General features: G+C 44.1%; 1 protein-coding gene across 1 annotated transcript; it reads right to left on the bottom strand.

The window, feature by feature from the left end:
- Positions 1-9442: 9442 nt before the first annotated feature.
- Positions 9443-16365, bottom strand: LOC129865620 (ras-related protein Rab-38-like). Its single transcript, XM_055938531.1, has 4 exons — positions 15453-16365; positions 12833-12963; positions 12356-12505; positions 9443-11903 (listed from the first exon to the last, which is right to left on the bottom strand). The coding sequence occupies exons 1-4, from the start codon at positions 15643-15645 to the stop codon at positions 11691-11693; spliced, it is 687 nt and encodes a 228-aa protein (XP_055794506.1). The 5' UTR covers positions 15646-16365; the 3' UTR covers positions 9443-11690.
- Positions 16366-16816: the final 451 nt, after the last annotated feature.

Below are 16816 nucleotides of genomic sequence, written 5' to 3'. Positions count from 1 at the left end.
TATTGGATTATGCCATACAGCCTCGGGGCAGGTTTAAGTGCCCTATGCTTTTGCCTGCAGGTGGGCTGATGCATGGGTTTTCTCACCTCCTCCTCAAGGTCCTAAAACACTTTTTTGTTTTGTCTCAATAAGACTTTTAAGATCCACATTCATGTTAGCTGTAGCACATTTTTAGCTGTGTGCACAGTTCATTCATTTTATAGGCTACACACGTTGTACACTTTGTACACACTTCATTTTGATTCTCCCCTACTGATAGCCTATATTTACATACATGCATATCAGCCATTTGTAGTCTAATATTGTGTGTCCACTCCACGCCTGTTCACAACACGGGAGCATCTATTCAAAGTTAAATTTACAAGGAAACAGAGCCTCCTACCCTTTAACTTATTCAATGCGCATGCCAGAAAGAAAAACTCAGGTATGAATTCAATTGCACTTTAATAGATGCCCCCCTCGGACTGCAACAGCAGAGGGCTGCAGAAGTTCAACTTACAAGGAACATGCATAACTTATACAGAAAGAAAACATTTGAAAAATCTGATCGGTTCCCTTTCAGGAGAACATCACTATGGGGAGTTGGTGCTCTCGCGTTGTCCACCGAAGAACTATACTCACGCCTGACAAGACCAATGAAAACCGTGCCTCGCTGGAAGCCCCCACTTCCACAGGTGATAATGCTGAAGCTTGGATTCGTTCCATCAATTCTTCTGCTCTCCACTTCGAGCTGAGCAGGAACGATTCACACTACTAAAAACAAACGTTTTGGAACACGAGACTGTGTGATTTTGTGCCAACTAAACTGTCCCTTTGTGGTCGAGCGTGATCCCCCTTTGTACGTGTTCCCCCCCTTTGGACGAGTTTGTATTTGTTTTCCTAGTTTCCTAACCACAAACCAATCAGTTATTCTTTGGATTGTTTGGCTTGGCTATAAAAATGTGATTAAAACGACAAGGGGTAGCAAGTAGGGTTTGGGTCGCTCCCAAAAGATACTCACGTCTGTTGTCTAATATGTCTCAGCTTGGGTCATGCTCTGGCTGCCCTCGCTTGAATCAGTTCTTGTGCGGGACTAGGGAACGGTGTCAGTAACAGTGGCTTGCCCTCGGCTGGCACTGTTCCTCTGGTCCACGGCTGCACACAGGTTATCTTGGCAATCGTGTAGCATTCTTGAGGAAGCTTCGTGTTTCCGTTAGGGACTTCCTCACCCAGATGTCAGTACCTTGGCTGAGTCTTCAGTTGCAGGACGCGGGATGGATTGGGTCTTTGGTCGGAGCAAATGTCTTGTGTGGTTTGGCCGCTGGGTGTGGTACATGCTATAGCTGTCCTCGCTCAACCCGGCTCCTATGGCTCTGTTGCCATTACAGGAGGCTACTCGAAGGTAGAGGGCGGCCAAGTTCGGTGGGTACTCTCGGCTGCCTGGGTCAGGCACCACTTGCCTCTCTTCCCAGACTTTGTCCATGAAGGGTCTGGTCCCACCTCTGTGAGATGGTCCTACGTAGACTTTCGAGACCAGGCTAGCTAAAGAAGCACTGCATAGCGTGCTAACCAGGTTAGATAACTCACCAATGCGAGCCAGCTGCTGCTACTAGCTATTCCTGCCTCCCCATGGTGGAATTGCTTGTGTAGCTCTCTTGTTCAGTCACTTGGTTATTCTAAACTGACTCACTGGTGCTGTGGTCAAAGAGATTTTCAAGAACAAAGGAAGACGCCACTCACGCTGCTTCTTCGGCTAGCTTTGTGCTAGCTCAGTTTTGGCTACTAGCCCCTGGGCAAACGCCAGGTAGCTGGCTACTAACTTAGACTAATAGCCTCATGGCTAACATTGGCTAGCATACAGTAATAACGTCTGGTGAATGAAGCTTACTAGCTTTCAACCCGGAGTTATGGCAACCCATTCCTATTTTAAATTCCTGGAGTTGGAGGGAGTGGAGGAAGGAGCATCTTGCGTGAGGAGGGTCTTGCATGCACCTTCGATGAGGGAGCAGCCCCCGAGCACTTGGGTAACCCCTGGAGTGAGGAGGTGAGCACAGGTCTGAGCCACCAGTGCTCACCTCCCTAAAAACATTATTGTGACAACATTGCCCCCATGTTTGGTTACAGCCGAACGGGGTACTATATCAGCCATTGCCGGAGTCCCCAGTGCGCATGGAGGTCCAGGCTTCATTCAAGAAATACAGTCTCAAAGAAGCATAAGGTATGTTGGAAGTTTATCCATGTTTGATGCCCCCTCTGTTACCCCGAGTTCCATCGCGCTCACAGGGTTCAAGGTGTATTTCTCCCCAGGGTGAGAGTAATACGACAAGCAACTCGCTCTCTGTCCACAAGGAGGCACCCTGTCCCCATAGGTGGCTCGTTACTGGGATGCATTACTGATTCCTGCCTGTAGCTCACTAGTCCCTATGAGGTGCCTAGTGATAGAGGTTATGGACACTATAGGCGATTGTTTGTTGGTCGCAGAGTCAAGGGAACAAGTAGGATTGGAGACAACCATGCTATTATCCCACACACAATTTCTGTGGTTCGTATGAACCCCAAAATGAGCTGTCGCTCTCCAGCTCCACGCTTTTCATGCCTGGGAATTAGATTACAATTACAAGTCGCTCGACTGTTAGCACAGAAGGGGTCTGTTTTTCAGAGCTATCTGTCCCATTTCCAGCTAGATACTAAGGTGCTTTGTGGCCAGTACCTATGACTGGTGGGTATGATAACCTACATGATAACGTTTTTACCTGGACGTATCTTACTGCCAAAACTGAGTAAGGCTTGTGGTGACAACAGTACCGCCAAGTGGCACTGCCAATCGGGGTACGTCACTGATTGCCGGAGCCCTTGTACCGAGAGTGGGGCCGGGCTTCAGGCAAAACTTGCCGCATAAACCCATTGTTTCAACCCCTAGGTTCACAAGTGTCGAAAAGTGTTGTGTCTCCCACATGTGAGTTCATTGAAAGTATACCTTCCCCACATTCAGACACACGGTTGTCAAGAGTGTTGGAAATGGAACGATAACCAATCTCTCCCAGTCCACAAGTTGGCATCCCGCCCTTTCAGATGACACTTCACAGGAGGCTCGCTGTCTGCTCCGACCACAATGGTATGCATAGGCGGTGTCACCCTGGATCATGTAACAGTGACATCGGGGTACAGGCTACAATTTGTTATGTGTCCCCCATGCTTCAGCAGCATCATCATGTCGACTGTTCCCAAGGCCTCGGCGCCTGTTTTGAAGGAGGAAATGTCCTCCCGTCCACCGAAGCAGGGAATCCGAGTGGTTCGTATGTCGAAGATCCAGGATGGATGACATAGCCAGTATTTCTTGGTTCCGAAAGGGGACGGGATTTTGCGTCCCATTCTTAACCTACCTGCTCTCACCAAGCACCTGTTACGACCTGACCTTAGAGATCCTTTTTATGTCTCTATTTTTGGTTTGGTCAGGGCGTGAGTTGGGGTGGGCATTCTATGTTGTGTGTTCTATGTTTTCTTTTTCTGTGTGTTTGGCCGGGTGTGGTTCTCAATCAGAGGCAGCTGTCTATCGTTGTCTCTGATTGAGAACCATACTTAGGTAGCTTTTTTCCACCTGTGTTGGGTGGGTAGTTGTTTTTTGTTTTGTGTTGCTGCACCTTACAGGACTGTTTTGTTTCGTTCACTCTCTTGTTGTTTTTTTGGTGTTTCAGTGTTCAGTTTATTTATTAAATTAAAATGAACACTTACAACGCTGCGTTTTGGTCTCCTCCCTTAGACGATCATTACAGAACTACCCACCACCAAAGGACCAAGCAGAGTGGTAGGAAGGAGCAGCAATTGTTGGAGAGTTGGACATGGGAGGAAATCCTGGACGGCAAGGGACACTGGGCACAGACGGGAGAGTATCGCCGTCCTAAAGAGGAGCTGGAGGCAGCTAAGGTGGAGCGGCGACGCTACGAGGAGTTGGCTCGAGGAGGCGTGCACGAGAGGCAACCCCATAATGCGTTTTGGTTTCCTCCCTTAGACGATCGTTACAGCACCTCAGAGTCTACAAATTCAGAATGCTCACGAGTCGATTGGCTGGTGGCAGCAGAGTTGAGGAAGCAAGCAGTGTTACACACATCCATGATACTGTCCTGTATTCAGTCTCTAGGCTTCATAGGAAACTAGAGAAAGAGGTGTCTAACTCCATCTCAGCGTATTCCATTTCTGGGTCTCGAGGTAGTCTTGATTCGGGGGTATAGAGGCAACTTGATTCGGGGGTAGAAACAGTGGTGCGGAGTGCACTGCATATCATTTACCTGGAGCTCCTAACGGTGTATCTGACGCTCAGACACTCCTAACCTTGGCTCGCTCCCCATTGCTGGGGAGCAGTGCGCACATGCTCTCGCTTCGGGGTCCCACGTCCCCAATTGCATCAACTCCGGTGCAGATCATCTATCCAGGGGGGCCCTCTCTCCCATGAGTGAAGGCTACACCCCTGGGTGGTCTCCCAGAGATGGCAAATGTTTGCAGGGCCGACATAGATCTTTATGCATAGCGAGAAAACAAACATTATCGTCTGTTTTTCTCAAAGAGGGACCTGAGTGCTCCGTTGTGAATGGACATACTGGCACTCCAGTGGCCTCAGACCCTCCTTTACACATTTCTCCTGTGGAGTTGATTCAGCCGTTGGAGAGGGTGCGCCTGGAGGGTACGCCGTTGATTCTTGTGGCTCCTCATTGGCCCTATGGGCCTTGGTCAAAAGTAATGGGAACAGGGTGCCATCTTGTAAAAAAAGGGAACAGGGTGCCATCTTGTAAAAAAAGGGAACAGGGTGCCATCTTGTAAAAAAAGGGAACAGGGTGCCATCTTGTAAAAAAAGGGAACAGGGTGCCATCTTGGATGCAGACAAAGTAGAATAATGCCAAAGCAATCAGAAAAGGAGTCAGCAACATTTATTTATGATTGAACGATGTGTGGTATTATGTACATCCATCCTTGGATTTGCAGATTTGTTTTGCTAATCGTACTATTGAATGCAACATGACTCATCCGTGTGCTGTCGCTGTGTGTGTGTGTGTGTGTTTGTGTTGTAGAATCATTGGAAACATCTATCCCAATTAATTATATTAGTGGAGCTGTGGTTATTTTCACACCTCTACAGTTGTGAGGGTATAGATTATGAGTATTCATTTTTGATTGTTCCTTTCACTTCTGTTTATTATCTATTCCGCTTGCTTTGGCAATGTAAACATGTTCCCCATGCCAATATAAGCCTTTTGAATTAATTTTAATTGAATTGAGTGGAAGGGGAGAAAGGGGGGAGAGAGGGGGAGACGGGGGATGTGAGTGAGAGGTACAGAGAGGGGAAAGAGGCAGGGTAAGTTGAAGTGGGAGAGTGGAAGAGAAAAAGGAGGATCTAGCACAGCAGCAGTGAGTTTGTAATTGGCAAAGTAAAGAGAGAGAAAGTGAGAGAAAGATAGAGGATAAAAGCAGGAGAGAGAAACCAGAAAGAAGCAGACAGAGGAAGAGAGAATGAGAAAGTAGAGAGAGGGAGGGAAGAGTATAGAAAGAGAGACAAACAATGAGAAAAATAGCAGAGAGAGAGAGAGAGAGAGAGAGAGAGAGAGAGAGAGAGAGAGAGAGAGAGAGAGAGAGAGAGAGAGAGAGAGAGAGAGAGAGAGAGAGAGAGAGAGAGAGAGAGAGAGAGAGAGAGAGAGAGAGAGAGAGAAAAGAGAGAGAAAAGAGAGAGAAAAGAGAGAGAGAGAGAAAAGAGAGAGAGAGAGAAGAGAGAGGGTGAGAGAATGAAATAAAGAAAGAAGAGAGAGGTTGAGAGAATGAAATAAAGAAATAGGGAAAGCAGAGGGAGGACTCGGCACAGCAGGAGAGGGACTACGTAATTAGCAATGTAAATCCCTCAGCTCAACTGGAGCATATATATTAATACCTAAAGAGATGTCAGACCACACACACACATGATTATACATATACAAAGAGACACAAGGGGGCCGACTCGTTATTACCTAGATAATTAGTGAACACTCAGTGACCAATTTACATGCTAAGCATACTCGTACTGACAAACACACACACACACACAAACCGACACAAACATAACAGAATACAAATATGTGTTAGTCATGTGACAATAAAGAACCCTTACAATACACAACAAAAGTCACTGCACTTGATCTGTACCACACATTCACACACACACAAGCGCGTACATAATTACACAACTACACTCATTGGCCAATTTATTAGGTACACCCATCTAGTACCGGGTCTGACCCCCCTTTCCCTCCAGAGCAGCCTGAATTATTTGGGGCATGGAAACGTTGTTCAGTTGGATTCAAGGGACCTAACGTATGTCAGGAAAACATTCCCCAAACCATTACACCACCGCCACCAGTCTGTACCGTTGACACCAGGAAGGATGGGGCCATGGACACCAAATCCTGACTCTACCTATCAGCATGATGCAATAGGAACAGGGATTCGTCGGACTAGGTAATGTTTTTCCACTCCTCAATTGTCCAGTGTTGGTGATCGCGTGCCCACTGGAACCGCTTCTTCTTGTTTTTAGCTGATAGGAGTGGAGCCCCGGTGTGGTCGTCTGCTGCAATAGCCCATCCGAGACAAGGGCAGACAAGTTGTGCGTTCTGAGGTGCCGTTCTGCACACCACTGTTGTACTGTGCCATTATTTGCCTGTTTGTGAACCCGCATGTTAGCTTGCACAATTCTTGCCATTCTCCTTCGACTTCTCTCATCAACAAGCTGTTTTCGCCCACAGGACTGCCGCTGACTGGATGTTTTTTGTTTGTCGCACCATTCTCGGTAAACCCTAGACACTGTTGTGCTTGAAAAGCCCAGGAGGCTGGACGTTTCTGAGATACTGAATCCAGCGTGCCTGGAACCGACGATCATACCTATCCAAAAGCTGTGCGCCAGAAGAAAAAATAACTTATCCTGGCCATGAAAGCTGCCAGAGCGCATAGAGATATTGCTTAAATCCGCTGTGACAGGGTCATTGTCCATCCTCGCTTCCAAAAGCCTGGAAAGAATGAGAGAGCCACGCCTATGGGTTTGTAGCTTCAACCCCGCAGCACCCTCCCCCCCCCCCAACTGATTAATGGACTGCTGCATGTTTTTGTTGTCTCTTGCTTTGTTTGATCTTTTCCATAGTATGTCCTTCTCTGAGAAGCTACCCAGGAAAGGGCTGAACATTGCCCATATTGATATATGTAGCCTTAGAAATAAGGTTAATGAAATCAATAACTTAGCTAAAATCCGATAACATTCAGATACAATATTAGACATTTCTGAGACTCGTGTTGATAATTCCTTTGATGATACAGTAGTAGCAATACAAGTATATAACATCTATAGAAGAGACAGAAATGCTTATGGGGGAGGTCTTGCTATGTGCTGTATATTCAGAGCCATATCCCTGTATAGCTAAGAGAAGATCTCATGTCAAGTGTTATTGAAGTGCTATGGTTGCAGTTCACCTGCCTCATTTAAAGACATTTTTTGGGGTGTTGCTATAGGCCATCAAGTGCTGACAATCAGTATCGCAACGACATGTGTGAAATGCTTGATAGTATATGTGTTGTAAACTGAGAGGTCTACTTTCTTGGGGACCTGAATATTGACTGGTTTCCTTCAAGCTGTCTGCTCAAGAGGAAGCTTCTCACTGTGAACAGTGCCTATAATCTAGTTCAGGTTATTAATCAACCTACCATTACAATTAAAAATGGTGTTTGACCAAATAGAATGCTATTTCTCTGTAAACAAACTGTCAACAGACGTTCAGCATGCCTTTAGAGAAGGGCACTCAACATGTACTGCACAGACACAGTTGGATAGGGAGTGTTGATGCACAGCTATTTTCAGGTCTATCCAGAGATGTTCGATCAGGCTCTGGCTGGGAACCTCAAGGACATTCAGAGACTTGTCCCGAAGCCACTCCTGCATTGTCTTGGCTGTGTGCTTAGGGTCATTGTCCTGTTGGAAGGTGAACCTTCACCCCAGTCTGAGGTCCTGACTGCTCTGGAACAGGTTTTCATCAAAGATCTCGCTGTACTTTGTTCTGTTCATCTTTGCCTCAATCCTGACTAGTCTCCCAGTCCCTGCCACTGAAAATCATCCTCACAGCATGATGCTGCCACCACCATGCTTCAGCTCACTTTCCAGCTCACACTCTCAAACACCTAGATCCCCTGAACGCAGCTCACTCTCCAGATCCCAATCACCTGAATTCTGATCACCTGTTCACACACCTGTATGTCATTATCACTCACTATTTAGTTCAGTTCTTTGCACCCCATCACTGAGAGGTATTGTTTGTTTTGTGACACATGTCTTCCAGAGCTCTGTTTTCCCGTGATTTACTCCTCCCGTGTATGATAGTTTTTGCCTGCCTCACTAACAACACCTTTTTGTCTATTCCCTGCCTGTACTTTAGCCTATTGTATTTCCTGTTATCTACCTATTGCCTAATCTCCCGAACTATGTTACGAGCCTTTTCCCTGCCTCTACTGTTGCCCTTTTGGACCCCTGTGTACAACCTTCTACCTGCCCCTGGCCCCAGCTACCTGCCTCCTCCTGTGGTCCTTTGCAATAAACACCTGCTGCGCCCTGTGCTTGAAACCAGCTCTCTGTCTCCCCTCGTGTTCATTACAAATTGATTATTTTTCTAACCTATCTACAAACATTACCCCATAATGACTAAGTGAAAACATAATTTCAGAAATTGCAGCAAATTTATTGAAAATTAAATACATAAATATCTCAATTGCATAAGTATTCACACCCGAGTCACTAGAATCACCTTTGGCGGCGATTACAGCTGTGAGTCTTTCTGGGTAAGTCTCTAAGAGCTTTTCACAGCTGGGTTGTACAATATTCCCACATTACTCTTTTTAAAATTCTTCAAGCTCTGTCAAGTTAGTTGTTGATCATTTCTAGACAGCCATTTTCATGTCTTGCCACAGATTTTCAAGTCGATTTAAGTCAAAGCTGTAACATTCAATGTCGTCTTGGTAAGCAACTCCAGTGTATATTTGGCATTGTGTTTTAGGTTATTGTCCTGCTGAAAGGTGAATTGTTTCCCCCAGTGTCTGTTGGAAAACAGACTGAACCAGATTTTCCTCCAGGATTTTGCCTGTGCTTAGCTCTATTCCGTTTCTTTTCATCCTTAAAAACTCCCTAGTCCTTGCCGATGACAAGCATACCCATAACATGATGCAGCCACCGCCATGCTTGAAAATATGAAAAGTGGTACTCAGTGATGTGTTGTGTTGGATTTGCCCCAAACATAATGCTTTTTTATGTATTCAGGACATAAAGTGATTTTTTTGTTGCAGTTTTACTTTAGTGCCTTATCGCAAACAGGATGCATGTTTTGTCATTTTTTATTCTGTATAGGCACATTTTTACTCCTGAACTTTTCAGGCTTGTCATAACAAAGGGGTTGAACACTTATTAACATAAGACATTTCAGCTTTTCATTTTTATTAATTGTAAAAATAAAAATATTTTTTTTTTATTCCACTTTGACATTATGGGGTGTTATCCAGTGACACAAAATCTAAATGTCATACATTTGAATTCAGGCTGTAATACAACAAAATAAGGAAAAAGTCAAGGGGTGTGAATACTTTCTGAAGGCACGTGCTAACTAAGGTTGTCTCAAATGGCACCCCATTCCCTACATACTGCACTACTGAATAGGGCTGGGAATTGCCAGGGACCTCACAATATGATATTATCATGATACTTAGATGCCGATAAGATATGTATTGCGATTCTCACTATTCTATATGTATTGCGATTCTATACTGCGATTTCATTGCAATTTGATGTTTTAAACATATGTCTGCTGCAGAGATGCAAGAGAGAGCATACTAACATTTGTTTTGATCAGTCATGGAAGTAAAAGTGCTGAAAACATGTCTCACTATTTAAAAAGAAGATGGAGAAAAATCTATAGGATAAAAATACCGTAATTTTGGTGCAGCTGACTAACGTTAGCTAACGCTACCTCGTAAAAAAAAAAAAAAAAAAAAAAAAAGTAGCGATATAATATCGGCCAAAATAATATTGTGATATGCAACTGTATTAAAGAAAATCCCGACCACTACTGCTGAATAGGGTGCAATTAGAGACACAGACTAACTTACACCTTTCAGCCTCCCGATTTCATTATCACAGACGAAAGGCGTCCGCATGCTAGGTTGGTTTGCTCCTAGCAGAACTCAGCTAGGCGAGTGCCTAACATACTCCCTTAAAATGATATTTCCTTCAAAATATTACTGTTTGACCCTCTTGAGACACCGTAACAACAACATACAGTAACACTTCCTCAAAATAGTAAAAATCTATTTAAGATAAATCAAGAAATCTGTCAAATGTTTACATTTTTGCTGAGGTCTTAGTCACCCAATTTGACAACTAACTAAGATATTTGGTGCAGTTTTTCTCAAGTGGAAAGATTTGCATGAAAACTAGTTGTTTGTCGTTGATTGACAACAAACACTTCATTGAGGAATCCCTACTGTTGACCAATCACAGACAAAGGGGGCGTAGACGCCGGAAAAAAAACTTCTGAACACTGCCGAACACCAAAACTAACAAAAACGCCACAAAATGTTGTCATAATATATACACTGAGTATACAAAACATTAAAAACACCTGCTCTTTCCATGACGTAGACTGACCAGGTGAATCCAAGTGAAAGCTATGATCCCTTATTGATGTCACTTGTAAATCCATTTCAATCAGTCTAGATGAAGGGGAGGAGACAGGTCCAAACTGTTTCGACTGGGAAGCATTCAGTAAGCTTTAGCATCATTCTCAAGCTGTTGGTAAAATGGGTGTGACCTGGCCATAGCTTGTTGAACATTAGTTACACTTTACAAAGCTGTGTAGAGGCAGAAATTTAATGTTGATGGTTATAACAGCAATCAAGCACCCAAGCTAACTGGCTAAAGTTGGCTAGCTACTTCCAGACTCATATGAGAGAACACCTCACTGGCCATTTTACTCGCGCTAGCAGAGCTGGTTAGGCTGTTTTCATGTTATGTAGAGCGTTGGTGACTGTAACTGTGCTCCTGGCAACAATTGAATGACGTTTTTTTGCAGACGTTTATTGACACCGGTCAATAAACACAGTTCGCAAATTCATCAGTTGTTCTGCGCTCTGACACACTCAGACGAGAGTGCTCTGAAATCGGAGTAGTGGCCAGAGTGAATTTACGAAAGCAGCCTTCGTGTGATGAGTGCGTTGCAACAGCAACGCTCTTGATAACATCACAGCAGTTTCCTTGCCGATGTGGATGCTTCTGTCCTCCACCGTTATGTGATTAGATCTCTCATGTCATCCAGGCTTAGCTCAGTTCACATGACCCTTTGTAGCAGTCCATCCATATCTAATGCATCATGCTACTATCGCTCTCTCTTTTACACGCACTATATTTCCCATCCCCCGCTCTCTCTCTCTGTGTCTCTCTATCCCCCTGCTCCTCACCATCTCTCCCCCTCAGTCCCCTTCCATCCTAGCATAGAGAGTTTGTTGGAGTCAAAAGCCGCTGTCCTTCTCTCTCCCTCCATCCCCCCTTCAGATATCGCCCATGTCCCTCTGGGCCGGCAGAGTTAACTTATTACACCCATCACAACTAGAAAGCTCGCTATCCTCTCTCCTACACCCACCCCCTCCCATCTCTCCCCGTCTCTCATCCCTCAAATATCCCCCATCTCCATTCGGCCAGGCAGAGGTCGCTTTTTACACCCATCGCACCCAGGCAGTCCAGCCATCCCTGTCCTATTGTAGTCAAAGCGTGGTAAGACCAGGACGCTAGGGTCTCCAGGATCTCCAGCTGGCGGCCTCTCCTCTTCTACAGCCATGATGCTCGCTACCAAACACATGATGGCCGCGTCGATGTTGGTGTTGTCCTGAGAGGGGGTGGGAGATGGGAGAGAGGGGGAAAGAATTGAACGGCAACGAGAGAGAGATGTGTGTGTGTGTGAGAGAGAGACATAACATGAGAGAGAGAGAAAGAGAGGGGGTGAGGGACAGATAGAGAGAGCAAGAGAATGGGAAGGAGAAAATACAGTCTTTATCACTGCACAGACAAAATCCCTCACTCAGCTAGCAGCCAGTAGGTATAATGACGCTTTTTACATTCCAGAAAGCAACTCATACTAACTCATACAACTCTCTGCTAACACACACAACGTCTCTTAACATTTCCAAACACAAAGCTTGTATCCCCTGATATACACTACATACAGCAACAATAGAGACCCATCCCTATCTATGCCGCGACCCCATGTCGTGACCCTTGACCTCTTACCACCCTACGAAACCATGGTCTTGCTCTCTCACATACACACACACACCTCACCTTGGCGGAGGTCTCGTACCACCCTACAAAGCCGTGGTCTCTAGTGAAGTTCTCCAGTTTGGGCAGTTTGGAACAGAGACCCATACTCAGCTGGTCACATTTATTACCCAATAAGACGGCCGGAACTGGCCTCCCGTTACGCAGAGCAACCTGGGAGGGGTGTGGGGTGAGGGAGAGAAAGGGGGGGTTGGAGAGAAAAATGGGGGAGAAAGATGTAAGGGCAAGGAAATATAGAGAAAATGGGAGTGAGGGGTGAGATGGATGAGAGGAGAGAGAGGAGAGAAGGATTAACAAATGTTTTTTTTAAAGTCTTTATGAAATGTAACAACGGTGGAGATGTTTATTTGAAGGAGGATAGTACTAGTTGAGCCACTCAGGGTACAGGCACTCACTACCACCTCACTGTATAGTACAACCTGCATGTATGATTCATTATGACTAGTTCTAAGCATGTTCAAATAATAATGTATCTCTTACCTTGGAGTCGAGGTCTCCCTTCCACTTGAGGACAGCCTGGAAGGTAGAGGCCCGCGTCATGTCAAAGATCACCAACGCTCCTACAGCCTCGCGGTAGTAAACCCGCGTCATGTTGCCATAGCGCTCCTGGCCTGAGGAAACACAACAACAACAATGATATAACAACAACAGCACCAGCAACAACATCAACAACTATACCATCTAAATCAACAACATAACAACAATGAATATTTCTCAATAAAGTGACTTAAGAAGCAAAGCGATACTCCAATGTGTTGAGAAATTTCAAGTGTGTGTGTGTGTGTGTGTATATCTATATGTGTGTGTATGTGTGCGTGTATGTGTTAAAGTGAGTGTTGACATATAAATGGCATTTCTCCTGGAAGTGAACCTCTCTCACATGACTGTAATATACCAGTGAATAACCATGAAACAGCTGAGAGAGAGAGCGAGAGAGAAACAGAGAGAAACAGAGGGACGGAGAGAGAGAGAACAGGGTCTTTCTATCAACAACACATAACGTACAGAATACAGTTTGAAATATCATTGGTTGTTACTGCCAATAGCCAGCATGCATTGTGTAAATACCATCACACTGGTTTTCCTGCTATGTTCTCCTACAATGTCTATCTCTGTCTTTCCACAGCCTACATGCATTGTCTAAATGAATAAGACTCAATGGATAGGGGTGAACCTGATCCTAGATCAGCAAGAGGCCAGTCTGAGGCCTTTAATTTAACTGTAAAAATGTATTACCTGTTAATGTGCCATGAACCCAACCAGTCATGATTTTTTCATCTGATTGTCAAACAAATCACTTCAAAAAGTAGGTTACCCTTCGCACGTTCATCCAAAATAATTCCAGCATCTGAACAGTGCACTGTGCACCCTTCAACTTTCCTTCAATTCGCAAGTGGCTGAAACTATCTCACCGGAGAAAGCATTCAAGTGAGCGAAACAGCGCCCCTCTGTCTTACTATATACTGTATGTAGTCCATGTATCTGATGCTGTGTCTGGCCAAACAGAGTATGACATGCCATTCTGTTTATGGCCAGAAAGCATCAGATACATGGGCCACACATACATCTTGTTTCTTTCTTTTTCCTTTCTCTGCCCTGCGCTGAAAGCGCTTCATTGTTGCAGCTTAATTTCAATGAATGTCATGTTTGCAATCATATCTTGTGAAACAGTGCATGGGGACTGTCTCAGGGTGGAATAGTCCATTATTATGAACATAATGGGTGATTATTGACACTTGTTTATACTATTATGAGGAAAAACTTGGATTATATTAATATTGATATGAAATATATGTATATGTAAAAAACTAAATGATTGATATATTATGAATTATTATTTGGCTGTAAGGATTAATTAACTTTTTTGGATACCTTTTTGTCAACATTGTGGTTTTTGTGGGGCGGCAGGGTAGCCTAGTGGTTAGAGCGTTGGGCTAGTAACCGAAAGGTTGCAAGTTCAAATCCCCGAGCTGACAAGGTACAAATCTGTCGTTCTGCCCCTGAACAAGGCAGTTAACCCACTGTTCCTAGGCCGTCATGGAAAATAAGAGTTTATTCTTAACTGACTTGCCTAGTTAAATAAAAAATAAAAAGGTAAAATGTAAGTCGCTCTGGATAAGAGCGTCAGCGAAATGACTTAAATGTAAATGTAATGTAAATGTTTCATTAACCTGGGCACAGTGGAGAGGCAAACCCCCCCTCCCCATTTCCTTTGCAACTTTGAAGATTCCCGCTGGGGGTGGGGGTGGGTGGCTGGTAGACATGGTGTGATGATGTCATTATCTACCGTTGAGATGATAAGGAGGAAAAGTCTGCTGACAGTTTAGAGATACAGCACCATGAGGACTCAGACACACCCATAGCGTTTGCTGGCGGAGAGTACTTCCTACCTCTGAACGTAATTCACGAACCGAGTGAGCACCGATTTGAACAACGTAATCTACGCGGAACGATCAGCAGACAAACGCTAGAGCCACATTCGGTGCGATGTGTGCGAGTCTTAAGATGTCTAGTGCATGTGCATTGACTGACGGGGTAAAGTCCACACACATACAGACGCGCGCATGCACACATGAATGCATACACAGCCAGGCATGCACGTACACACCAACACTCACACTATTACACTGTTTTATAGGACAGTGTATGTCAGGACCTTACATCAGGTCATGTCTGTTATATGTGTCGATTATCAGGTCATGTGAAATATAGAGAGGCTCAAGAATAGGTCGGTTATGCTACTACTATTACAAATGTGTGTGTGTGTGTGTGTGTGTGTGTGTGTGTGTGTGTGTGTGTGTGAACTACCTATTGAATGGAACTACCTAAGTTCCATTCTCAAATCAAATAAAGGAGTTATAAAACGAAATGTAGCAGAGCTAATAGGCCTACTATAATAGGCCTACTCTAATATGCCTACTCTTATTCTATGCGTAATTAGTTTACCAACTGGCGATGTTCCACTATTACAGACACCATACCATGTGCGTGACATATTTTTACCATATTTTAAACTTGTGTATCAAATCAAATATAATAGTTATAAAAGTAAAAGGTAGGCGAACTGTCGAAGTAGATTACTCGTAATTAGTTTACCAACCTGCGATGTCCCACAGCTGCAGTCGCACGACCGTCTTGTGATCCCAATTGAGGAGTTTGAGGGCGAAGTCGACTCCGATGGTGGCTCTGTAATGTTGGGAGAATATCTGATGGACATAACGCTTTATTATAGACGTTTTCCCGACCCCCAGGTCACCGATGACTAGAACCTTCAGCAAGCGTTCCTGCTGCATGGTTGGGTTATGGCTTGATATATAAAAAAATATAGGCTACAACTTAGTTGTTCACATAGAATTTAATATTCTAATATTACAAAAGTCAGTGTCCTCTTTTTTCAGTTTTCTATTTCATATGGGTCCACTTTTCAGCAGCTCTCTTTTCCCGTTACCTGAAGTTGCCTGTACGTCAAAGGTGAATAGTTATCAAAATCTTAGTAGCAACAGAAAACAATATTCATGAATTGACGAAGACAGAAAATAAGAGGAACTTCTCTCTTTTTTATTCAAAATGTGCATGCACAAAAATATTCCGAAATGGTCTTCCTTTCTTGCAATTGTTCTATTCCATACACGTCCTTATATCAGAGTCCACTTCATGCAATGTATCCTTTTGGCGACCCTTCTCTCTTACCAAACGTTCATTATTTCTCCCTCGTTCTTTCTCCTACACAACCTTCATTCCATCCAGAACAAAAAAAATGAGAACTTCTAAAAAAGACTAGTCAGCGCAAAGTCATCCACAAACTGTCAATGTTGGTCAAACAGTCTACGGTGTGTGTGTGCGCGCACATCTCGTCTGGAAGCCGTTGCCATTCATCTGCGCACGAAGCTTCTGCTTCTGCCCGTCAGCTGTTTGGAGATTAGGCAACCACGGCCCTTTAGTTTACTGATAAAGTTGTGTACATACAGTAAGTCAATAGTTCACTGTACTTTCTGTCCACCACTTTGCTGCTGGGGGAAAGGAAACGAACTACATGTCCAGCGTATTTGATACACTGTATCTGGATCAACGCACAAGCAGCTGTTGGTAACCAAACATACAGTATTATGTATCTTTTTACACGCACGATTATTAACCGTTTTATCAGTTATAGTCCAAAATTTGTGTAATGTTTGGTACGCAGTATATAGGGTGTAAAACTCGTATATTTAGTGTCAGTGGTCCTATCTATATTTTTGCCTTTTAGCTACTAATATTGATGGATAGACTATAAAAGCCTATTGGTGAGAGGTTATTTCAATAACCTACCAAAAATGGTAGCCAATAGGTCAAATTAATTACATTTCATAAAACGACTTAAGAACAAGGACATTGATCTACATGTCATTGCTCTAATGGTTTTATTAACACAGTTTTGTGTCGCTGTGTTTTTTTTCTAGATATGCGGATAAAGTGTTTGTGCGC

This window comes from Salvelinus fontinalis, chromosome 11, assembly GCF_029448725.1.
Source record: "Salvelinus fontinalis isolate EN_2023a chromosome 11, ASM2944872v1, whole genome shotgun sequence".
Classification (NCBI taxonomy): Eukaryota; Metazoa; Chordata; class Actinopteri; order Salmoniformes; family Salmonidae; genus Salvelinus; species Salvelinus fontinalis.
This window is presented reverse-complemented; position numbering and strand designations above follow the sequence as displayed.